This window comes from Capricornis sumatraensis, chromosome 11 (genome assembly GCF_032405125.1).
Source record: "Capricornis sumatraensis isolate serow.1 chromosome 11, serow.2, whole genome shotgun sequence".
In the NCBI taxonomy this organism is placed as follows: Eukaryota; Metazoa; Chordata; class Mammalia; order Artiodactyla; family Bovidae; genus Capricornis; species Capricornis sumatraensis.
The window spans coordinates 56,257,008-56,284,172 of record NC_091079.1 but is presented as its reverse complement, the minus strand read 5'-3'; the positions used below and the strand labels follow the sequence as shown (position 1 = coordinate 56,284,172).

The following is a 27,165-nucleotide window of genomic DNA, read 5'->3' as shown; positions in this document are numbered from 1 at the left end:
TTAATATAAAATTTATTTGAAGAAAGTGCTTAATGCTTTTTACTATGAAGTTATAGAGGATGTTTAGTAGATTGGAAAATAATTTGATAATAGACATCAGACTTTATATTTCCTAAATAGGAAATTCCTTCAGATGTTCTTAAATAACAAGTTTTATTTCTGTAGGCATGCACAGGGCAAAAGTGTATAAGAAATTATGGTTTCTAGATTTCACCGTGGGAAGCCCCAGAAACAAACCTTCTAGCTCCCTTTGCCTCTCTGCTGGTTTCCACCTGGTTTAAGCCTGCTTTAGAGAATTTTCCAGGAACCAGAGCTCTCCTGTCATAAAGACTAGACTGAAGGTGGCGGACTAAATTACTAATAGAATCTTCAGGACTTTTCCTCTTATTCTCCTCTACTAATCTACAGATTCTGTCTGATGGAGAAAGGGGGAAAAGACCAGAAAGAAAAATCATGTGAGTTAAATTTAGAATACCCTGTTAAAGTATCTAAATCCTCTCTGTTTCCAGCCCTCTTTGTCTTTCCTGCTTGATGGTTAGTGTCTCAATATTCTTATATTTCTATATTTTAAAGCTTCTCTTCTCCATGGTGAGGGGGAGGGGAGGATTTTGTTTTGTATTCTGTTTAAGGAAAAATGAATTTATCTTAGAGATCAGGGAGCCGTAGGGTTTAGCGGAGTTTTTTTCTATTTAAACTGTCACTTTTACCAAATTACTATTTAGAGAACATTGAAGAGAGTACTTCATTTTTAAATGGTAGCTTATCTAGATTTTGAAACACTCTCAGCCACTTGTTTGCAAAGTGAGTGTCTTAGAATGTGAGTTCCATAGGAGGTTTCATGGTGTTCAATTTATAAGAAAAAATTTTGTTCAAATAAGAATGGAAAATAATGGGTTAAATTGCATATATATTTATTAATTCTAATGTGAGAGCCTTTAATATGCAATTTTATGTACCACAAGAGAAAGAAAGAAACTTCTTGCAGTTAAACTATCACATACCCTTAGTCGAAAGACAATCCCCATATGGGTAAAATATTAAGAAAAAAATGTACATCTTAGAATAGATGAAAGAGGGGACTTACTATCTAATGTTAATATCACGTTTTAACTTGAGTTTCCTCTTGGTTGTTGGCTTTTCTTGGCTGCATTTTAGGCTACACTTGAGCTTTTGTTAACCCCAAGGGCTTGGAAATAAGTTTTATTCATTTATTGCTTCCATATTTTCTCCTCTCCCCGCCTCCAACCCCAACACACATACACACCTTAAATTTAGGTGTGGGGCAGAGTAGTTTACAATTACAAAGGTTTCTCTTAATTTTAATGCCTTTAGAAAGATGAGGCAGTAACTATAGGATTTTAATAAGATTAATGCCAGTGGTGTTTGTGCATAGTTCTTACATGTGCCTTATGCTTATTAGATCTGTTTACATTTAAATGCATTGATTTACTATTAAAAACTAGAAAATGATTTTGTTCTCTAATTCCTTCATCCTTTTCTAACCCTCATCTTTCCCCTTTCTAGTTGTCTCTTAGTGTTTCTTGAATAGTTAGTATAAGACTAATCATTCCATTTAAATTATTGATAAACATATTATATAATATAAACTACAAATTATAATTTATTCAGCCTAAATGATAATCTGGAAGTTAAAAAGTCTTTTAAAATTCACTGAAAATTGTTCTGTTAAAACAGGTGAGTTTTATTCTGTAGTGCACATGGATATATGAATTTCACTTTAATTGTCAACTCTTAGAATACAAATTTTAATTTTACCAGAGACATTTTTTTAGTCATAATTCTTCTGTTCCAATTTCCTTTTTCATAGTCAAGAATGGTTCCCTAGACTGAAGGCTTTTAAATCCATTATGTCCGCAGATTGAAGATCATTTCTGATACTGAGATCAGGGGCCTTTCAGTAACCTACACTTTAGTCTCAGTGATCTTGTGATATAGATAGCCCAAACTTTCCAGCTTGTATTCCATTCTTAAAACAATTTAGCTAATCCAATTTTTTGTATACTTTATTTTTTTAAGAAACATATCTCTTAGTCAGTTACTAATTTGCTTATATTCTTGATAAAAGCAAACAGAATGAATTTTCCCCCTTTCTTTTGATTTTTGAAGATTGGGTTGTGGTAAATGAGTTTATAAAATTGTTTCAGCAGTGGCAGTTTCTACAGGAGCACAGGTTATGACTTTACAGGACAAACAATAGCAGACCATCTATTCTTTGAAGTAGGCATCTAATTTCACGATAATTTTTCAGGAATTTTCTCTAAACTGTATAAACAAGATCTTGGAATAGTTGTTCACTGACTTATGTGCTACTCGTTCTGTTAAGTTACTGTTACTGCTATCTCATAAGAGTTAGATCATAGTTTTGTATATGGATTTTGGAACCATCAAGTGAGACTGTCAGTTTTGCTTTCTGCTGCATCTGTAGTCCTGCTCACCACTGCTATCATATATCTACTAACCTGCCTTCAGTGGCTCTAATACACGTTTCACATGTTTCCAAATCTTTGTAGAGAGGCACATATATCTTGTGTTTGATCATCATCTAATAGTTTTCAAGAAAATTCTTTTACAACCTGTCTTCACTGTTGTTGGCATCACTATTTCTGATGTAGCTCCCCCGTAGAGCTGCCATATGCTTCTAATAGTGTGCTGGCCTGGACATATGTGTAGCAGAAATGCTAATGTATCTCCCCCCTCTTTTCCTCTTGCATACATTTTGGAAACAGAATCCTTTGGTTTCTCCTTAACTATACTTTTTTTCCAGGAGAGCAATAATCCTTTGCTTATAAATTGCTAGAATTTCTCAGACAAAGCTAGTTAGGTAGACTTTTGTTTTGATTAGCTCATAAAAATAATTATTAAATTATTTCTAGAGAGACAAGATAAATAAAACTAGAATTCTTTAGAACCTAATGCTGCCACTATGGTTGATTGTCATTCTCTAGTAATCCCACTGGAAGCTAACCCAAATCACATATGCATATCTATTTTAAAAAAAAAAAACAATTTCAGTGTTTTAGAGGCTACATTTCCTGGAATATATTTTTTTTCAGTTGTGACATCAGCACTTATATCGTTTCTTATACATTCTATAATAATTTTGCCTAGAGGTGTTTACTAAAAACTATCTCCTTATGTTTTCCTGTTTTGTAACTTATCTATTTAAACTTTTTTGTTTCAGAGACGACCACCAGATAATTCTTTTTATGTTCGAACATGTAACAAGAATCCAAAGAAAACAAAATGGTGGTATCATGGTAAGCAGTTTTATTTAGAATGATACTTTTTCAGTATTTATGTTTGAAAGATTATAACTCTGCTTGGGAAAAAGAAGGAATTATATATATAATGGATGTTGTGGATAAGTTAGACCAAATTTTTAATGGAGCACATAAAATCATGGCCATCATACAAGTAGAATCTAAAATTGCTTGAATATTCTGCCCTACTATTTTATTACAGAAAAGAAGTACTTAATAATATTAAATCAAATTAGAACTAGCCTATTTGGAAACCTGTTCCTGGAGATAGAAGTTATGATGCCAGTGTACTCAGTTGTGGTACTGTTGTTAGCGGGTAGAATGTCACATTATTAGAGATGGCCTATTAACTTAAAGAAAGCTCTTCCTAATCTAATAGTTATTCCTAAAAAAATCTGAGGTTGTACTGACTATATCTTTATGAATACATTATTTTTAATATTTTAATTTCTGTTTTTGTTTGGTGATGGTAGCTTAATAATTAAAGGCTGCTAGCACGTTTTCTAAACTGCTTCCTCAAAGAGGTGTTTGAAATTAAAAACAGAAAAGAAGAAACCATAAAATTATTATTTTGAAATTTTATAAAAATTTATATTCTTTACAAATTATTGGTTTAATGTGTAATTCAATAGAAATTCAGTAGAACAATAGAATGGGTGCTTTTAAGGTTTGGAAAAAAGATGAGAAAGCAGGTTTGTTTTTGTTTTTGTTTTTGTTTTAATTAAGATATTGAAGGAGGATAAGTCTACCAAACACCAAAAGATAATAGTATAAGAACAGACATCAAAATAGAATTATTCTTTTCTAGGCCTTTTTGTATATAAGTTTTGAATATGTGAAAAATAAGTGTATCACAAACCAATGAGAAGGGGAAAATTTAGTAAGTAATCCTGTTAGAAAATTGGTATTTTGGGAAAAGAAGATTTTATCTTTTCATATAGAAAATATTTCCTTGGATTGAATTAATAAGCACTTTAAAAACTACATACAATAGACAGTTTTTGTTTTAAGTTGGGTATCAATTCTGGAGGAAGGAAGAACTTCTGAACTTACAAGGAGTCACAGATTAAACATTTAGATATATGAAAATGTAAATCTTATATAAAAGCTTGGGGAAAAACCTCAAATTACAGTCAATGTAAAGTTAAAAAATAAAATTGTGGAAAACAGCTCTGTAAAAATAAAGAGCATTTATAATTGCTACTAAAGAATAAATTAATTACAAGCATGGGCGAAAAAGTTCAACATGGTAAAATAATTAAATTTTAATATTTTGAAACTTATTGGCAGTTTTATAAAATGAGTGTGGTATTGAAGGAGGAGGATAAAGAGCTTAATAAAACTTTTCTTACTTGCTGGTGGTATAGCAATGATAGTCACTCAGTTGAGTCTGACTCTTGCAACTCCATAGACTGTAGCCTATCAGGCTCCTCTATACATGGAGTTCTCCAGGCAAGAACACTGGAGTGGGTTGTCATTTCCTTCTCCAGGGGATCTTTCTGACCCAGGGATCAAACCTGGCTTTCCTGCATTGCAGGCAGATTCTTTACCATCTGAGCCACCAGGGAAGCCTGGTGGTATAGCAAGTTCAGTTTAGCTCAGTCATGTCCGACTCTTTGTGACCCCATAGACTGCAGCATGCCAGGCCTCCCTGTCTATCACCAACTCCCAGAGTTTACTCAAACTCATGTCCATTGAGTCAGTGATGCCATCCAACCATCTCATCCTCTCTTGTCCCCTTCTCCTGCCTTCAATCTTTCCCAGCATCAGGGTCTTTTCAAATGAGTCAGTTCTTCACATCGCATGGCCAAATTATTGGAGTTTCAGCATCAGTCCTTCCAATGAATATTCAGGACTGATTTCCTTTAGGATGGACTGGTTGGATCTCCTTGCAGTCCAAGGGACTCTCAAGAGTCTTCTCCAACACCACAGCTCAAAACCATCAATTCTTTGGCCCTCAGCTTTCTTTATAGTCCAACTCTAACATCCATACATGACTACTGGAAAAACCATAGCCTTGAGTAGACAGACCTTTGCTGGTGAAATAATGTCTCTGCTTTTTAATATGCTGTCTAGATTGGTCATAACTTTTTCTCCAAGGAGCAAGTGTCTTAATTTCATGACTGCCTTCACCATCTGCAGTGATTTTGGAGCCCCCAAAAATGAAGTCTGTCACTGTTTCCATTGTTTCCCCTCTGTTTGTCATGAAGTGATGGAACCAGATGCCATGATCTTAGCTTTCTGAATGTTGAGTTTTAAGCCAACTTTTTCACTCTCCTCTTTGACTTTCATCAAGAGGCTCCTCTTCGCTTTCTGCCATAAGGGTGGTGTCATTTGCATATCTGAGGTAGCAAGTTAATCTTAAGAAAGCAACAGCTTCTCTTTCTTTCACATCCTCTTGCCTTTTAGGACTAAGCACTGAGTTGTCTCTTCCCTCAATGCCTTTACAAAAAACCTTTTCCAAAAAAAACAAAAAAACATTCCTTGAGTGTCACAGTCCCCTTTACCTTTCATAAGTTCTTTAAATTATCAGAGACTAAGAGAAGTCAATCAAGAATGTTGAGAAACCCAACTACATCAAACATTTTTTAAAATGTCAAAGTTGGCAAGATAGTTGTCATTCTATTTCCGACCCAACCTCACTAATAATAGAAAAATTCCCCTATTATCTTTTTCACAGTGTTTTTTTTTTTTTCCTTTTTTCCCCCCCACAGTGTTTTAAAACCACTTTTAAGTTTTTGTTTTTGTTGTTAAGCTTGGGAAGAAATTGTTTTAGAGTGATGGAATTTAGAAAATACATACATTTTGAAAGTATAGTCCTCTTTGCCACTCTGTGCCACCCCATTGTTAGACAATATATTTCCATTTTCTTTTCTATTCCACAGGGAAATTTCAAAAAGATAATCATCTTTGAAGGTCTCTAATGCTGTCTTGTTATGTTGAAAGGACTTACAAGAAGGCCTTTACTTAAGAATACTTCTAGAATTTCTTACTGCCTGCTTTTGAATAAGAAAACTTGCATAAGTCAGGAAATATAATAACTCTTTAAAATATACTTCATAGATGTTGTTTTTCATAGTTAGTAGTTTTTATGTGTTACTTGAGAAATCTGTGTTTTTATAACTGAAGTAGAAAAGTCTTAATTGTTTAAAGATGGACATCTCCAATAACGCAAAGAATTTTTTTCTTTTAAAGGCTTTTAAAACTAAATTAACCTCTTACTTAATGTAAAATAGTACAGAGTTTGTGTACGAATTCATCTTCCCAATAAACTGATTGAAAGTATCCCTGACCCCATATGAATTAGCCATTTTAAAAAGGCACCTGATTCTAATTCAACTAAACCGTGACTTTCTTGGTCTTGTTTCCTGTTGCAGATACAGATGCTTTTTTTCATTTACAGATAATCTTGTTTAAAACATCCTCAGTTTATTCTTCGGGCTTCCCAGTGGTAAAAAGTCCATCTGCCAGTGCAGGAAACGCATGAGACGTGGGTTCAATACTCGGGTTGGGAAGATTCCCTGGAGGAGGAAATGGCATCCCACTCCAGTATTCTTGCCTGCCAGTCCATGAGGTCACAAAGAGTCGGACACTGGAAAACACTCACCCCCACCCACCCTCCTCTCCCCCCCCGCCCCCCCATTTTCTTACTTTGATAGTTTTCTGCTCTTGGCTTGAACCTTGTATGCCTGGATCATTCCTCTCCTGCATTTTCCATTAAATGGATGGTTTTCTTCCATGAATGACTGTCATACAAAATCAATGAAGGGTAGTGTTCATTACACTTTGAGGTGATAGAGCCCCCACCCTGTCATTCAGGTGGTTGAGTACAGGGACTCTTCCTTGAACTCTTCCTTTATCTTTCCATAGCTAAAGCATTTCAGCCGTTTAGTTTCTATTGTCTTCTCTTTTCTACAGTCCACGATAACAGTTACAAACAATATGAAAAATAGTTCACCTTTGTATTATAGTTGAATTTGGAAAAATCTTATCAAAAAAGGTAATCATACTCATTCATTAAGCAGAACCACATCAGCTTTGTTTTGAAACTTTGGAAATTTCAGCTTACATTTTTCTGCTTAGCCGCTTTAGTTCCAAAAGATCTGTAATGGTTGTGTTCCCCTTAGAATGTGAGTTACCAAGAAATATGGGCTCTAGTTATTTTCTTATCATCACCTTTGAAAGGATTGCAAGGTCAGAGCAATGTCAAGATATTACTTACCTGCAACGGTAAACAAAAGATCAGAGACTAAACAAAGGCTTGCTTGGTGTTGGAAGAACTCACTGAAACACTTATCATTCGGTTTCTAGAAACCACGCAGAATTGTAAGCCTCAGGTGTCAAACTCCACAGCCATTCTGTGTGGTGCTGACCAACATACTTGGGTCAGCATGGGCCAGGATGTTTGTCAGGTGTAATCAAAGAGGCAAGAGAGATTTGGGTTCAGATTAGTGACATCTGTGTGCCTTAGAAGGGGCTTCCAGGATATACAGTGGAGTCATTATTAATGAAAAACAACAAATCTAAAATTGAGTTGATCTCCTTTTGTTTAGAGGAGAAGGACTCAGCTAACATACCACAATTGAGCTGCCCAATACCAGTGTTGAAAAGAGGCCCAGTTTGTGATCTTCCACATTATTAGGACACCCTGAAAATTAGGCCAGTCATCCTAGCCCAGTTACTGTCTTTGTACACATCACACCTTACATTACACTTCTTTTGAGATTTTTCTCCAGCATGCAATAAGTTATTAAAGGGTAAAAAGTCATTGGGGTGTGAATATATATTGTTTTGTTAATTACTTGAAGTTGACTATCGAGTTGCCCAGAACTCTTTTACTTTCTATTCACTAAGAAATGAAGGTCATACCTGCATTGGAATGCAAATATTCTGTGTTGCCAGTTAAGGTAGGGGTCCATATACTTTGCAAAATCAATTGAGCTGAGAATAGGGTTAAAAAAATAAAGGAGACCTAACCAAAATAGGTAATAAGACAACTCTTCTCAGCATACAAAAGGACTAAAGAATTAATCTACAATTCAGATCTAGAATTTTCCTTAGAAAATAGATCTGTACCCAGTCCAGTGCACAGATTAATGATTGAACCTGAGTTCTGTATCATAAATGTAATTGTTCGTGAAAAAGATAAAAAAAAAACCTCTGTTTATGACATAATAAAAATATTTCAGTGAGATAGCCAAGTAGAATCCATTGATAATACCTGTCTATTTCCTGGGATCAATATTAAATATAAATGACTTAGTTTCATAAATGATTGCTTTTCACAGATGGGAGTGTAGATCTATGGTTCCTAAAACATTTTCCTTAAGGTGATAGATAACTGAACAGTATAGTTTAGATGACTATTGAGTATTGGCTCCAGAAAACTAGACTTATAAGAACTAAATTGACATAATGATTAGATATTATGTCCAGTAGACTGATGAGATGGTAATTTGGGGAGGAGTAGAGGAATGTCTTTTTGTATAAAACTGTAAAGTACATTCTGGTTCCATTCAACTGGAACATTTCCTATAGGACAATAAGGATTATAAGGGGATAGGAACACAAAATTATCTCAGACTAGTATAACAATTCCTTTTCTCCTTGCTTAATGTATATCTGAAGGTTTACCTCTGTTAGTTGTGAACCTTTTTATTTGTACTACCTTTTAGTGTTATACAACCACTTTGTAAATTCCTGAGTCCAAACTTTCACTCAGTTTAATTCTTTGCCCTTTATTTTCTATGGGATAGCAGTTCTGTGATCTACTGTGCAATCTTTCTTGAATCAGTTCATCAGAGGAAAACTTTTAATTCCCTGAACTGTTGAGACACAAACTTAACTGTAAAGATTTATTTCTGTTTTTCTTGGAGGTGGAATCCCACTTCATAGCTACCGACCTCTTACTCTGTTCCTTTACTTCTAGTCTTCTGTCCCTGGGATATTCAGGGAGGTGATTTCCAATAAAATGTGGTAGTTTTTATACTTTGGGGAAAATTAAGTGATCTTCTAATGTAATTCTCTCATTCATAATTTCCAGAGGCCCAGTGAAGTTAGCCATGGTAGGTGTCACCTCTTTGGAACTGCTAATTTGTATATTATATTTGAGGGTATAATTTTAGTAGGGTCTTCTCTAGTTCCAGAAAAAATTTAAGTGGTTTATGATAAGATTTTTTTTTTTAGGCCATAATTTTGCCACAAATATTGTAGCCAAGAGGTTAAACATAATTGTAATTTTACAATTATGTAAAATTGGCGCATGTTGATCCCCATAATTTCTTCCACCACCTTTCGTAGACCTATACTTGTCTTGACCCAAGATAGGTTAACTCTAACAACTTTTTTTTTTTTGGAACCCAAAACTAGGAAACTATTCCCTCTGTTAACAAATGAATTTTTTCCTTCTTAGTGATTTCTCTTATTTAGGGAAAAGGTGGACACGGGTTTGGGTCATTACCTGTCTCCATATTGAACTTTTACTCATAGATTCCTTATTACAAATATAAATATATTATATATAATAGAATATATAATACATATATATATGTATATAATATTATCTATTATATATAATGTTTCAGTCTATGGGTCCAGCTTGACATCCTAGGTAGATTTTAGTGGCATCTCTTAGCTTAGTGATTTAAATGTGATTAGTTTTAGTACTAATTTCAAGAACCCTAGTGTTATAAAATACTCTACTGGAGAAGTGAGGTTTTAAGGAACCTCCTCATATTCTGAAGCTTGTTCTGGTCCATGACAAACATATCTTCTTTATTCCAAGATCCACAGTCATTTAAGGAACAGATATATATCTATATATAGGCTATTCTGTGCGGCATGCCGGATTTTAGTTCACTGACCAGGGATCAAACCTGCACCCCCTGCATTGGGAACACAGAATCTGAAACACTGGACCACCAAGGAAGCTCCATAAGACACACACTTTAATGTGACAGAGGCTGTAAACTATCTACTTGATCTCTTCTTAAAGATGTTATTTATTTAAAGGATTCTAATGACTTAGATGCAGCTTATTTTAAAAATTTAGTCTGTTTCACCATTTATATTACCCTTGGTATAGGATTGTGAAATGTTTCACTCATTTGCCCAGCATAGAAGTCAGATTTACTGCTTTTTAATTCTCATTGAGTCTTTATGAGTGAGAATTTTATTAGCAATATATCAATCCTAATATGGGATGGTTTGTGTAAAACATTTTGATCAGTTTTTCAGAATTTTCTCGAGAGCTTTCACAACTTTGAGTTAGTTGCCACTGGTCTTAAATCTTTCTAAAGGTTCTTCATAAATAAGAACTAATCCTCACAATCCTTCAAATATATTTTGTGAGAGAAATGTTGTGAAATAAGTGATGAACCCCCCAGAATTTATGTTACATAAATGTGTTGAAACTATCAGGTGTCACTAAATCTTTGGGATTTTTTTAAAATGACCTCCTTTGCGCATATATATATATATATATATATATATATATATATATATACACACACACACATACATATATATATATATATACACACACACACATATACATACACTTCCTGAAAATTTATTTTCTGAAGAGAAGTTAATAACATTTACTGTTGATTGATTTAGAGATTATTCCTCATTTGTGAAGTTACTTCCTTCAGAGACACGACTTGTATTAGTCTTTGTTAAGTAGTGTGACAGTGTTGGTTGTGAGTTTACTTGCCGTCTCATTATAGTTTTAAATTGTTACCTGTAAAAGAATTCTCTGATGACTGGTAATCATTAATATGTGCTAATACATATCAATTTATTATTTGGAATAGAATTTAACATACTGATAATAATATCATTTTAAAGTTTGTGCAAACTACCACTTCTCTGAAAACCTAGAGTTTGATTTGTTTGTAAATATATACTTGAACACAAAATGAACTCACTTGCAGGGGATCCAGGGAGATGAGTCAGAAACATAAACCATGTTCTTCTTGCTACTTGGAATTTTTTGCTGTATTAGACTGACTTGTAACTTTTACTTATGCATGCTTGACTGTTTTAATTATCTTTTTTCTCCTTTTCTTAAAGATGATACTTGTTGATGCCACTGTTCTCATCCTCCTAGCAGAAGATAGTCCTACTGAGAAAATGAGCACTTTGATCATTCAGTCTTTGAACTTTAACCTTTGACTGGAAGTGACCTATAGGCAATGAAGACTGCTTCCTTTGACTGCATTTTTACTTGTGTGCATTCGGGGCGCATGTTGATCGCTGGTTGAGTCCAGGCAACTGACATGCTTTGATTAGTCATACAGTATTAATGCAGGTGTCAGGAAATGTCAAATATAATTCCATTTTTTATTTTTATTTTTTTAAGCTTTTGAAAAGTTCCAGGTCCTCATGTATTGTGCAATAACAATGACTTCCTTGGCGGTTTTGCGACGTTCATTGCCGGCAATGGACGTTGTAACAGGAAAAAATTTCATTAATTTCTGCCACTCAATGATTAATGCGTGATAGGGCCTATGACATGAACTTAACGGTTAGAGTGGGATTATAAATAAAGTGAGGGATCCAACATTACTCTGAAAGTCACCCCAACTGCTCATATTTGGATTCTATGCACTGTGAACCTAAGGTTAACAGCATGAATTAACATGCGTCTTTAAAGGACTGTAATGAAAGATCATTGCGTATTTATTGAATTGTTTATATCTGCTGTCAAATTGTTTTGACATGGACAGTTTTCAAGTAACATTGGCAGAGAGGTACAATAAGTTATCCCTATGGTGAAAATAAATTCGTTTGTTGTACATAGTTCCTCAATCTCTGAAGTAAAGGTATGAGTAATATAGGGTATAAATGGTTTAATCAAGGCTTTATTTTGGAAGTAAGAAAAATGGCAGTGATGATTAAACTGCTACAGTCCATAATTTGGGCTTGTTGTTTGTACATTATCAATTTTTTCCAAATAGATGACACTCTGTTACTTCCTGCTAGCCATCAGCATGAGCCCTACTGCCTAAACACTATTTCATTTATTTATGTTTGGAAAATCCATAAACATTTTTGTTTGCAATTTTGTTTCTTTTGTTATGTTTGAAGTCAAGTTTGAATGTTATGATATTTTTAATTGAAAAACTTTTGTCAAGTTTTTTCTTGTAAATTTTCTTTACTTGTAAGTATCATCTTGTCCTTCTATTCTGTACCCTAAAATAAGAAATACATTTTTGACAGAGGCTTAATGTTTTAACAAAAGAGTGTGGACATTTTTATTTTAAAATTTAGGCACAAGTACATTATAGAACGGTATGTTTGCTTATTTGTCTCACACAACCATACAGGTCTTTTTTCTTAGAGGGATTTGTTTGTTTTGTTCTGTTTTGTTGTTATTTAAGACTTCACTTACAGGTAGACAACATTTTTCTATAGAAAAAAAATTGTTTGAAAGGTCCAACTCTCAGTACCGTGTAAGTTGATACTGCAACTAGGTTCTCTTTTTAAAAAGCAATTAATGTATTTTATAAATTACCTTTTCGCATATGCAAAATCTGTTTCTACTACAATGTTATTTTTACTAATAATGCCTGTTGTTGCACTCTGTGACATATCCTACAGTGAATATATGAATCAATTTGGGCTTAAAAATGAAAGCCAGTTGGCTGAAAGGTTTGAAATATGTACCCCAGCAAAACCATCCAATCAATAATTGGCAGAGAATATTTTAAAAATTGTTTTTAATCTCTGTATAGATGACATTTTGTAGCTTTGTACATGTTGTTAATTAAGGGCATATAATTTTACACTCTAAAAGTATAATTGTTGAACTCAGGGGTGGGTAGACTTCAAAAATACGTCTGCTGTAGAAATTAACTTGAAAAATTTTTAAACTATGGCCAGCCACCAAATTGTGGACACTGTTTATACTGCTAGTTATTAATAGCAACTACCACTGTTCAAAATTAAAAACATTTTTGTTCTGTCTTGCCTAGATGTACGTAAGTTCTCTCAGCAGTCTCTTATCAGTCATATTAGTTGGCCAGTTTAGCTAAGACAAAAAAAATGTTTTTTGGAATGCTTTGAATTGCTCTTAGTTTTTAACTGCTTTTTAATATGAAAATTGCAGCTGTAAATGATGTATTTTTCATATTTTACATAACTGCTCTAAACTACTGATTCACTTGGTCATTTTCCCGGGTGGGGGTGGGGGAAATCTCTCTCCATACTGCTGGTCCTCTTACTAAGATCCTTTTATAAGGAAATGACCTGTGACATTTATTCACCAAAGGAATTAATATACCAGGTCAAAGGATAACATTGCTATCATATAGATTAATGGGTCATATATAGTCTCAATTGAATTTTTTAATATAATAATATTTTAACATACCTCTCTCTCTACATAGAGATACCATAAAATAAATTAAGATGACAAAAAGGAAAGTAGAGGAGAACCAAATAACTCTGGTACATTTTATGGTTTAAGGGAAAGAAGACGGGACGAAATATTCTAAAACACAGATGCACCAACCATTCAGAATTTGCAGTCTGATAACACCCTTGTTACTTCCTTGAACTTTAGGAATCACTGAAAACTCATGTGCACTTAGATTTAGTTAATTTTAAATATGTTACCTTATTAAAAGACGTAAAGATGTTTACCTAAGTCAATTACCAACTTTGTAATAATAAAAAGAATATTTCTCTGTAATATGTTGTTGAATAACAACCAGAATACCAAGCAAGTGTGTACATAGGAACATGCTACTTCCCTCTTGCCCGCATTCCCTCCATGAGGCTCTGTCTGCAGAATTAGACCTTCAGATTTAGACAGCATGAACTCTCTTCCTTTTTATTTATTTATTTATTTATTTTAAGGCCATTCTTCTGGTTTGCCAAATTCTGTTAGGGCAGTAATACATTCAGTTCCTTATTTTGCATGCTTAGATCACAAACTTGGTGCCCTTTCAAAAAAAAAAAAAAGTCAAGTAGGTAATTAATGCCATAGATTTTAAAGAGAGAAATGGTTTTCAGTTTTTTAAGATAAATTTTTAAAAACAAATTTTATGGCAGTTCTCTTAAGGAGTTTAATATTCATCTCTAAAGAACTTACTTGTACAAATTCCTCCTTTTTAGCCAGCAGGGAAATAAGACTTTTTTTTTTAAAATCCCTGGAAGAAAATGCTAAATATACAGTTCATCTGGAGAAAGATCTTGATCTTTATTGTTTTGACTAGGTATATAAATATTTGGTACAAAGTAATGAGAATAGTTAGCCACTTTTTTCCCTTTTGAAATTTTAACTATATGCAAAAACATATATCATTAGATTCCTGTGGTGGATAATAATTTCTTCAGATTCTAAAACAGGTATCTAGTGACTGCTTAATTGTTCCCAGGTTGCATCAAAGATAAATTGAAATGAGTAATGATATGAAAATGGTATGTAACCACATATTACTTGTTTCTGATAATCAAGTCTTATTTTTTTAAAAGCCTATTGTTTTTGAGAATTGAAACATTTAACACTTGTTAAAGCTTCTTCCTAAAAATAGAAGAGAAGAGGATACTGTGTGTTTAAAAAAAGAATTTTTTTTAAATAAAGAATTCGGTGTCACTAGTTCTCAGCCTTTATGGTTACTGCTGCTTATATTTCTCCATCTCACTTTTATTTAGTTTTTTGTACATATTTTAGCTGAATGCATAAGGTTTGTAACTTGTGTATGCACGTTTATTTTCCGAAAGAGCTGAGGCTTGACTGAATGTCCCTTTGAGGATTCATTGCTACCAAAAGCCAGCTACTGCACTATTCTTTTATGCTGATACCTTTGCTTAGTTAAGGTCTGTGAAGGTGTCTTTAATGCGCACCTCCTGGCCCTAGTCCTCTTTGCAGTCTTTGTTTTTATTCCTCCTTTATTTTTCTACCTTCTCATCTCACAGGTATCAGTGGATCAGTCTTCAGTGCCCCTCTGACCACTCAGCTTTTCTCCCCTCTTCCCTCCCTTCTTTCCTCCCTTCCCCTTTACTCCCCCTTTCCCATTCTTGAGGATAGGCAATCCAGAGGAGGGTTATTAAAATTCTATCCAAAAAAAGTTTTAATAAGAATACTCTATCCTACAAAAATTTCTAATAATTTTAGTCCATCAGTAGATGGCTAAACTTGTTGAACAATTGTTGATAAATACGGTACCAGTTAGCTCTAATTTAGTTCTTAAATACTGAGGGAATTTTGTTTACTTTCTGGATATGACTCTCTCAAAGCCTTTTTTTTAAAGATTTTGTTTTCGATATGAACCATTTTTAAAGTCTGTTTTGAATTGGTCACAATACTGCTTCTGTTTTCTGTTTTTTTATTTTTTTGGCCCTGAGACATGTGAGATCTTAGTTCCCCAACCAGGGATCGAACTCACACCCCCTACATTGGAAGATAAAGTCTTAAGCACTGAAACAGCAGGGAAGTCCCTCAAAGACTAATTATTGCCCTAATGAATTAAATTACTTATTTTGATGAGCATGTTTTTCCTTTTAAGTTTTTAACAATTAATGATTAAATGTTAATCATTTTTGAGATTTGGATGGAACTGTTTTTTAAAAATAATTTGTGGGAGATTTTTATCTTCTCAGCAGAAATTAAAGACAGACTTATATACACCCTTATCACTAGAGGTCCATGGAATCTAAATTTGTACTTCAGACTTAGATCTCTGTCCTTCAAGTTGAAGTTCTAGTTCTGACTATGCTCCTGATAATTTAGATTTTTAAAAAAAATTTCATTCTCTAATTTTAGTATTGCAACTTTTATTTGGGGATGAATCTCAAAAATTATTACATGAATGTCTTTTTTATAAAAAAATTTCTGTTAATAAAACAGTGTGATATCTGAAGCTATTTTGACTATGGGGCAGGAATGTCTGAATAGACGTCAGTACATCCTCACGTACCAGAACTCGAGTTTGGCAATTTCAGTGCAGTTGATTGAGGAAAGGAGAAGCAGTTCTTGTTCTATTGGTATACACATCATCAGGGGTTTTGAGAAAACTGCTCGTACAATAATTCTCAGAGCTGTTTTCTCAAAGGCAAAAGTGTGGTTTCAAAACTCACAGGGCTTTGGCTTGTCAGGTGTGACTTGTCAGATTTCATGACACATCATATATCGAAGAATCCTGCCTCTGTGATTAAAAACCTGGAACAGGGCAAATAAAGAATTTGGTAGATTGTTTCAGATACCTAGAAATGCAGGTCTCTTATTCATAGTTAACCACAGATTGTTTACATAATGCAAATTGATTGTCAAGCTCAAGGTAACACAGTTATTTGAATAGATTATTAGGTCAGTTATCTAGTAGCCAAGAGTTAGATGCATGTTCAAGTTATAATGAATTTTTTATTTTTAGTTGGTACCATTCTTCTCTTAATATTCAGAAATACAAATTGTGCATTTTATTAATAGGAATGAAAGCTCATGCTGGAAGATTTGCATAGGGTGGATGTATATATTTTATAAAATCAAATTGTAAAATATGTAAAGCTACTGCTTTTTAAATAGAATATAAATGTTGACAGATAAATCTATATATTATATATTTTTAAATACATGTATGAAACTTTTGTTAGTTGAATATAAACTACATTGTGTGCTTTATGGAACTCAGTAACTTTTAATAATAAAGCAGTTGTCATTGATTTCTTTTTTTGTAGACTTCAATGCTAAATTGGATAGATATTAAAACTTTTTGTAGTTTATAATAATGTGAAAATTTACATAGTAGTTCCCCTTTGCAAAAGACTGTGATCTTTAAAAGATTATGGAGATAGTAATGTGTCCATTTCCAAAATGAATACAACAGAATGAAGATAGTCACTAAAACACTTTGTTTATTTAAAGATCATCTTTGCTTGTTAGTGTAGCCTAGTATATTTTAGTGATTCTTTATGCTTCAATTAATTAAGTCCTGGTTAAAGACTGGGCATTTTCAAAAAAGATGGAAATTGAGACCAGAGCACTTCCTTCGAGTTAATCATGAGTCTGGTGCTCCTGAACTTCAGGCTGGACATGCTGTAATGAACTTGCATATACTTTCCTAAGTGTACAGATCAACTAACTTACATAACTGAGGGGCTCCTGAAGCTCTGAGAAGAGAGAAAGAAAGAAGCAGAAGGGAATATCTCCACATCTCAGATATTCCTGGCAGGAAGAAATTCAGTGTGCCCTGCTGCTAGTCTTAAGTTTTCTTTTCACAGGAGATCTGCTTGCCCAGGAACACCATACTCCTCCACTGGGGCAGCCATGCCAGCATAAAGCTCTTTTATCTCTGCAAGCTGTTTCTACAGCCCTAAACAACTAGATGAGTAGCTGATTAGATAAATGCAAGATTTGTCTTTCTTTGTACTTTGATGGCCCTTTGTTATAATCCTTAAGATAATTTCTACCTCTTACAGAAGGGATGACTTTTCTCCACTAGTTTAAGCTACATGGGTAAGTGGTCTTAACTGAAATCCTCCCTATATTCCATAGTACTTTTCACACTAAGGTAACACATGGCAAAATTAAACATAACTGAATAAAAGTGTCAAATAAGGAAAGCTGAAATAAGTAAGGCAGAAAATAACCTTTCATACATGTACTTGACCTTCAAGTACTTAATGTAGGTAAATACATGTAATCATACAAGACGCTAATGTGGATGATTGTCCTACAGAAGAGGTATCCAGCGTAACATTAAAAATCTCTTATCTCTACTTTCAACCTCCCAAATGTCTGTTTCTCTTTTCTGTTATAGTTAATTGTATTCCTATCCAACCTAATTATACAAATGAAGAATCTAACACTATTTAGCAGTCCTCTCCGACATTTTTCATCATCAAGTCCTGTTGAGCCTGTCTTTTTAAGCCATCTCTGGTATTTCCTCCTTTTCTACAGTCCCTTTGTTAGGACTTTTAATTTCCTGGCCTTGTTCTCAGGTTGCTCTTCAGCCCCCTACACACCTTGTTCCATAGATAATAGCACAAAAAGACTACTGTGTTCTTTAATGTTCTTCCCTGTTGCTGGAATGTTCATTATCTGCTTTTCTACTTGCAAGGTCCACTACAAATGTAGTTGTAAGGTTATCATCTTTGTCCTTCCCTCTTAGAATGCTGTCCTACCAGCCTTCTATCCTGAATGCTTTCCACTTGGACGATGTCTCACTTGTGTTCGTGTAACCCAGGACTGTGACACACAGTACCTATCACAAAAGCTTTTAATAAATGTTAGTTGAATTAACCTGATTGTACTTGTATTTTTATCCCAGCTTTTTCAAGGAAACATAGGCACTAGCAATTTTTGAACAAATCTAAAGCAAACCACAATCTGTGTGAAATGTTAGAATACCCTACCCTTCCTGTCCCAGAGAGTTTGAAAAAAATTTGTTTTAAAGTATATCATGAGTCATTCTTTTTTTTTTATAAAATGCCTTATCTCTGAGGTAAATTGCTTGAATGTGTTCACAAATTAAGAATATGATTATTTTAAACAATATATCTGTGGAACTCTGAGATCATAAAAGTAAGCGTAACAGTCGTTAAGAATGGGCATTAAGCAAATACTTAGTGATGACCTATCCTATATCAAGAAGGATGGCAGATAAGAAAAAGTATGTATCTTCCAAGGGCCTATAATAAGGAAGATGGATAGTACAGAAGTGCTGAGTGTGAAGGGGTACAGATAAGTGGCATGCGTGCGTGCGTGTGTGTGCTAAGTCTTCTCTGACTCTGCAGCCCTGTGGACTGTAGCCCACCAGGCTCCTCTGTCCACGGGATTTCCCAGGCAGGAATACTGGAGTGAGTTGCCATCTCCTTCTCCAGGGAATCTTCCTGACCCAGGGGTCAAACCTGCATCTCCTGCATTGGCAGGCTGATTCTTTACCACCGAGCCACCTAGGCCCACAGATAAACAGTAGTTTCTGACAATCAGAGGAACAAGTTATGTCACGGCTTAAAAATACAAACTTTATGGATGGATTCTAGGCAAGTAAAAAGGTTTCAAGTACAGAAGCTCTAGGACAGGACTTGTCTGGAAGCCAACCCAAAGGCTGGTGTGGCTGGTTCAGAGACGGGAGCAGAAGCCAAAAGCCAAATGATGTAGGACTAATGAATCAGGGTAAGACTGAAATTGATTTTTTCATGGCTTCCACTAGACAGATGGGCCTAGCAGGCAAAGTTGCCATTGTTCTCAGGGCATTTGCCAGTTGGGAGGAAATTAGGAAACTGGGCCCCTGTTTGGGCAACATCACAGGGATGTTTGCCTAGCAAAGTCCAGAACATCTCCAAATGGGTCTAAGCTACTCTGCCAACATCCCACCCATCAAAACTAACTTAAAGCCAGAGCCCAGTAGAACTCCATTCTCAGAGAAAGGATCACTTGGGAAAACAGCCCTGATTTTTAACTTGTACCCTGGAGTGGTTTGGGAAGTGTCAGACTGGATCTATATTAAGATGAAGTCCCAGACTGGCTGTGTCCTCCTGAGGAGATCAAAAGCAATTGGAAGTTTCTCTCTGGAGAAAGCCTCAAGTTACTCCTGCAAGTGATTCATTTCAATTCAGTGATCTGTACACAAAGATTACCTGGGAAACAAGACGCCAGGGTAAAAAAGCAGAAAAAATAGACCTAGAAAGCATTGAAAGTGTGGGATGGGGAGTGACACCATCTGATATGGTTTACTGCTCTGCACGCCACTCCATGTCGCTAGCTTCTGAAGAACAAGAACCTGTCTTGTGCAACTTTATACACATTCAAATATTGAGTCTGTGCTGGGTCCCCAGGAGGTTATGATCTGGCAGGGAGGGAAGGACAGGGGTGTCATAGGGTAGTAACAGGATGCAGAGTGAGCATCTAAGCAGGCCCAATCATAAAATAGATAACTAATAAGAACTTACTCAACCAGTCCCTCCTAAAGGAAGTCAACCCTGAATATTCATTGGAAGAACTGTTGCTGAATCTCCAATACTTTGGTCACTTGATGCAAAGAACTGACTCTTTGGAAAAGACCCTAATGCCAGGAAAGATTGAAGGCAGGAGAAGGGGGTGACAGAGGATGAGATGGTTGGATGGCATCACTAACTTAATGGACATGAGTTTGAGCAAGCTCCAGGAGTTGGTGATGGACACGGAAGCCTGGCGTGCTGCAGTCCATGGGATCGCAGAGTGGGACACGACTTATCAACTGAACAAGACCCTACTCTGTAACACAGGGAACTCTACTCAATACTCTATAATGACTTACACAGGAAAGAATCTGAAAGAGTAGATATATGTGTATAATTGATTCATTTTGCTGTGAAATGTCAGAAACTAACATGACACTGTAAGTCAACTATACTCCCAATAAAAATTAATTTTTTAAAAAAGGAATAAAGCTAACTAAGGGAGTCTGGAAAGAATTCCAGGGGAGCTGAAGAGTATTTGCTGGGCATCTGAGATAAAGCATACAGCAAATAGAAAAACCAAGGGTGAGAGGGAACTGTGTAGCATGAAATTTGAATGAGGGAAAATACGAGATAAAACTAAAGCTGGAACATGAAAGACCAGGTTATAGAGTTATGATTTTATCTTATGGGCAGTAGTGACTGACAATCAGATTTGCACTTCAGAGAAGTTACCTTGGCCATGGGCTGGAAGAGTTAGAACAGGAGGCTTAATTGTAACACAGACAGCAGATGACCCTGACGTGAATTGATTATAAAGCATTGGCATAAATATATACATCAATGGAACACAACAGAGAGTCCAGAGGTAATTTTCAAAAGAAATGCCAAAGCACTTCTAGGGGGAAAGGTTAATCTATTTAACACATGGTACTAGTGCATTTGAAGAATCCTACCTCACACCATATACAAACAACCCCAAGTGAATCATACACCTAAATTAAGAGTAAAAACTGAAATTTCTTTAAGAAAATGAGAAAATCTGAGATCTTGAATTTGGCAAAGACTTCTTAACTATAGCACAAATTATCAAAAGCAATTGATTAAAAAAAGATGCTCAACGTTGCTTATCAGAGAGATGCAAATCAAAACTCAAGATGATCACCCCACTGTAGTCAGAATGGCCATCAGAAAGTACAAGTAAAGGCTGGAGAGGGCGTGGAGAAAATGGAACCCTTCTACACTGTTGATAGGAATGTAAATTGATGCAGCCACTTTGGAGATCTGTGTGGAGGATCCTTAGAAATTTAGAAATACAACTGCCATATGATCCAGGGCATGTATCCAGAGAAAACTCTAATTCGATGGGATAATATGCATCCCAGTGTTAATAGCAGCACTGTTTGCAGTGGCCAAGACATGGAAGCAACGTAGGTGTTCATGGACTGATAGAGATGATGTGATATGTGTGTATATATATATATATATATATATATATATATATATATATGTATGTATGTATGTATATATGTATGTATGTATATATATACACATACATACATACATACATACACATGCATACATATATATACGTGCTGCTGCTGCTAAGTCGCTTCAGTTGTGTCCGACTCTGTGCGACCCCAGAGATGGCAGCCCACCAGGCTCCCCTGTCCCTGGGATTCTCCAGGCAAGAACACTGGAGTGGGTTGCCATTTCCTTCTCCAACGCATGAAAGGGAAAAGTCAAAGTGAAGTCGCTCAGTCGTGTCCAACTCTGCGACCCCATGGACTGCAGCCTACCAGGCTCCTCCGTCCATGGGATTTGCCAGGCAAGAGTACTGGAGTGGGGTGCCATCGCTTTCTCTGATATATATACATACATATATGTATGTATGCTAATGCTAAGTTACTTCAGTTGTGTCCGACTCTGTGTGATCCCACAGACGGCAGCCCACCAGGCTCCCCCGTCCCTGGGATTCTCTAGGCAAAAACACTGGAGTGGGTTGCCATTTCCTTCTCCAATGCATGAAAGTGAAGTCGCTCAGTCGTGTCCGACTCAGCAACCCCATGGACTGCAGCCTACCAGGCTCCTCCGCCCATGGGATTTTCCAGGCAAGAGTACTGGAATGGGGTGCCATTGTCTTCTCCAAAATGTATGTATACACACACACAACAGGGTGTTAACCATAAAAAAGTATGTAATCCATTAGCAGCAACATGGATGGACCTAGAGATTATCAGAGTCAGATTATCAAGTCAGAGACAAATATATGATGGCACTTGTATTTAAAATATGGTACAAATGGACTTATTTACAAAATAGAAACAGATTCACTCACAGACACAGAGAAGGCAATGACAACCCACTCCAATACTCTTGCCTGGAGAATCCCAGGGACAGGAACCTGGTGGGCTGTCTGTGGGGTCGCACAGAGTCGGACACGACTGAAACGACTTAGCAGCAGCAGCACAGACAGACCTAGAAAACTAACTTATGATTACCAAAGGGGAAAAGAGTTGGGGGTGGGATGGGTGGATAAAGAAGATGTGGTGTATGTATATATAGTCATGTATAGGTACACATGTATTACACACAATGAAATACCACTCTGCCATAAAAAGATGGAAATTTGCCATTTACAACATGGATTGACTTGAAGGGTGTATGTGTAGTGAAATGGGTCAAAGGAAGATGGGTGCTCTGTGTTGTCATATGTAGAATCTGAAGAATGACATAAAGTAGTGAGTATAACAGAAGGGAGTGGACTCGCAGATACAGAGAACAAACTCGGTTACCAGTGGGGAGAGGGAAGAGGAAGGGGGACAAGACGTGGATAGGGGATTGAGAGATGCAAACTACTGTGTGTAAAATAAGCTATGAATTGTCCAGCACAGGGAATTGAGCCAATATTTGTAATAACTACAAATGGAGCATGATCTTTAAAGACAATGATTGCTTTGTATGCCTGAAACTTACATGCTGTTGGAAAATCAGCGAAACTTCAATTAAGAAAAATAAACCGGGGATTTCTGTGGCAGTTCAGTGGTGAGGACTCTGCTACCACTTCAGGGAGCATGGGTTCAAGCCCTAGTTGGGGAACAAAAATCCTGCATGACATGTGGCCAAAAAAGAAATCAGATACATGTTTGCTGGAGATATAGAGTGGTGAGAACAGGTGTGAATAAACTTATCAAGGTGATGGATATGTTCTTTTTCTTATCTTGATTTCACAGATGTGCATATATGTGTATGTATATATATATATGTATATACGCCTATATATAAACTCATTGTACATTTTAAATATTTGTAGTTTATTGAACACCTTACCTTGATTAAACAGAATTAGTAAGCTTTCAATAATAAAAGACTAAGAATGATAATGGCCTGAAATAGGTATGAGAACATGGACAAATTTAACTGTCATCAACTTGTTCAAAATCACAGCTTAAAAGTGATGGAGCTGGAATTTAAATCTGAATCTGACACCACTCCCCGCCACCGGAAGAGGAAATGGCAACCCACTCCATTATTCTAGCCTGGAGAATGCCATGGACAGAGGAGTCTGGTGGGCTACAGTCCATGGGGTTGTGAAAGAGTCAGACACAACTCAGCGACTAAACAACAATAGCAACCAGAATTGATCTCACTACTTCAAATACTCTAATAGACAAAAGAGAATGGAATTTATTCTCCAGTTTAGGTCAAAGATTTTTCAAGCTGTTTCTCACAGCTCTAGGAATTCCTTGGTACCTCAGGGACATATTTGAATATGTTTCACATTGATGGGCTGCGTATGTTTGCATTAGGAGAAAGGGTTTGTTGTTTAGAACAAGTTTGAGAAGCACTGGTTTAGACACTCCTTTTAATAATACCTGTGGTTGAATTCACTTTCTCTGGCAGCCACATCACACTTGATTTTGATTGGTAAAGCTGTATTTTTCATTTTGCTTATATCTGTGTAGGGCTTTTTTTTTCTTTATTGTTTTGTCCCAAGTAAAGTACATTACTTATTTGAGTAAGCTTTTTTGAGCTTCCCTGGTAGCAGAGCGGTTAAGAATCCACCTGCCAATGCAGGAGATGCAGTTTGGATCTCTGGGTTGGAAAGATCCCCTGGAGAAGGAAATGGCAACCCACTCCAGTTTCCTTGCCTGCAAAATCCCATGGACAGAGGAACCCAGTGGTCTTCAGCCCATGAGGTAAAAAAGAGTCAGACACGACTTAGCAGCTAAACAACAACAACAAAGTGTGTTACTTATTCATGTAAAGTTCCACCTTGTTTAGTCCTGCTCTGTGTTTTTTTTTTGATGTTTGAGCTTTGTGTTTTTTTGTTTGCTTTTTTCCCGTCTTGTACCATATTCTCTCTCCTTCCTTTTCAATATCACCTCACAGCATCTGTTCTACATCTTCCCCATGTTTAAAACAAGCAAAGGACAGCAGGCTACAGTATCTGTAGCCCAGTGCGTTAGTTAAACTACTAATACTTTTCTGTCACACATTAAACTATCGCCTCTCAGGCCATATTTCTATATAGTTTTATCAAAGAAAGGAGATGCTGATTTTCTGGTGCACCTTGTTTTTGGTGAGCTTCTGCTGGTTCCAAACGGTCATTCCTTTGGTTTCTATTTGAATAAGTAAATTCTGTGTATTGTTATGTAATTTCTAATCTGCTGAAATGTACACTTTCCACTCTAAAAATATCTCAGTGACCAAACAGTGATGGTGTCAGTGAGGGCGCACTGCTCCTGTCTCCCTTCCTGAAGTAACTTGCTGGTCAGCTGCAGACAGTGCACTTAGCTGGTACCTACCCCTAACTGAAGCCCTTCAGGGATAATCTGCCTTGGTTTTAGAACCAAAGTCACCCTTTTTTCAAGCGTGCACGCATGCTAAATCACTTCGGTCATGTCTGACTCTCTGCAACCCAATGGATTCCAGGCATGAATACTGGAGTGGGTTGCCATGCTCTCCTCCAGGGGATCTTCCCCACCCAGGGATTGAACCCTTGTCTCTTACATCTCCTGCATTGGCAAACGGGTTCTTTACCACTAGTGTCAACTGGGAAGCTTCTTTCCCAACTATCTCCCAGCCAGTAACTAAGCTTGTGGAGGCCTGGCCCGTTCAGCCCAATGTGGGACCTTCTCCAAACAGGTAATACTTGCTCCAGATCTTCCCTTTAGGGGAGATCTGCATGTGCATCTCTCCATACCCAGATTTGCTTCCTCCCCTTCTTCCCTTCACAGGTTTCACATCTGCATCATAGTTTGGTTTTCCCAGCCGCATCTGACTTTTGTCTTCCACAAACCACACAACAAACCTCTCAGTCTCCTAAATCAGTGTCTGCTTCCTCAACAACCCGAATCAACACACTTGGCACTGGGTGTTGTCAAAAAGATGATAAGATGGAGTTTTGAGACCTCATCACTCACTGTCACTCTGACAATGATTTGATGACGTGGAATAATGTTCCATTGGAGACCGTCTTGGACAATACAATGGTTCATGCCTTTGGAAACTATGAGAGAACGATGGAATTGGCTGGTTTGTAAATTTTGTTGACCACTGTTGGTCTATTTGGGCCCCCATTGATGAGCGGCCGAAACAACAGGAAATGATTTCTCACAGTGTTGGAGGCCGGGAACTCCAAGATCAAGGTGTTGGCAAAGTATCTGAAGCCTCTTCTGATAGGCAGCTGCCATCTCTCTGCTCCCGTGACCTCTTCCTGCACTCACAGAGAGACACAAGAAGTGACACACTGTTCCTCTTTGTTGTTGCGACCCCATGGATGATAGCCCACCAGGATCCTCTGTCCATTCCACGGCTAGGCAAGAACACTGGTGTGGGTAGCCATTCCCTTCTCCAGGGGATCTTCCCAACCCAGGGATCAAATCTGCCTTTCTGCATCAGGCATATTCTTTACCCCTGAGCCTCCTCAGAAGCCTGCAAAACCTAATTATTTCTGTACCCAATACTAGCACATTGGGATTTGGGACTTTAACGTAAGAATTGGGGATTGGGTAAGAAGGGGAACACAGTTCAGTCCATAGCACCCCCAATAGAAAGATAATGCAAAATTGAGGGCAGTTAACACACAATGGAGAAATGTGTCTGAACACCAGGGGGCCTCTTTATTAACTGCCTAGGAAGATCTTATTTCCTGCAGTGGGAGAGAAGGAAAAGCTGGAGACAAATGTAAAATAGCCTTCAGTTTCAAGGATATTTGAATGCTCAGCTGAGAGAGGTTTCTTATACCAGGGTCAAAGCCCCAGCTGGGATAATTTGTGACTCTGACACTTGGGATGGAGATATCTGAGTGGATAACTCCAAATATTTTGGCTCCCTTGACCCCCTGTGAAATTTAGAGCCTGTGGAGATGGCCTGACCCTCCCAATAAAGAGCTAAAATGCTGGGAATTCCCTGGCAGCCCAGTGGTTAAGACTGGGCACTTTCACCTCGGGGTCTGGCCAAAATAAAACAAGAGCTACATGCTTTCCCATGTGTAAATCTAAGGTACAGCAGAAGCTTCCTGAAATATGCTGCAGAAATGGAGAGAACTATATTTTTTAATTTTTTCCAGCACTTGTGATGTAATTGATATAAAGCTGTATGGATTTCAAGTGTACAGTGTGGCCTTCCCTGGTGGCCCAGTGCTTAAGACTCCTCACTTCCACTGCAGGGGGTTTGGCTCTGATCTCTGGTCAAGGAACTGAGACCCTGCCTGACACACGGTGTGGCCCAATAAATAAGTATACAATATGGTGATTTTATATATTTACATATTGTGAAATTATTACCTCAGTGTGGTCAGTTAATACTTCTATCACCTCACATAGCTACCATTTCTTTTTTGTAATGAAAACATTTAAGATGTACTTTTTTAGCAACTTTTAAGTTTATAATATGTTTGGGGGCTTTTGGTTTTGGTTTTCTTTTAGCCTTGACACCCATCTTATGGAATCTTAGTTCCCCAACCAAGGACTGAACCTAGGCCACAGCAGTG

General features: G+C 36.6%; 1 protein-coding gene across 1 annotated transcript in view; it reads left to right on the top strand.

Annotated features, from left to right (window-relative positions):
• UBE2W (ubiquitin conjugating enzyme E2 W) overlaps nucleotides 1–15,438 on the top strand; it is a 66,529-nt gene extending 51,091 nt beyond the window's left edge. The window contains exons 5-6 of the mRNA XM_068983288.1: nucleotides 3,203–3,278; nucleotides 11,355–15,438. Coding sequence (XP_068839389.1) covers nucleotides 3,203–3,278; nucleotides 11,355–11,368 — 90 coding nt within the window. The 3' untranslated portion in view covers nucleotides 11,369–15,438. The remainder of the gene's footprint in view (nucleotides 1–3,202; nucleotides 3,279–11,354) is intronic.
• The last annotated feature ends 11,727 nt before the right edge of the window (nucleotides 15,439–27,165 follow it).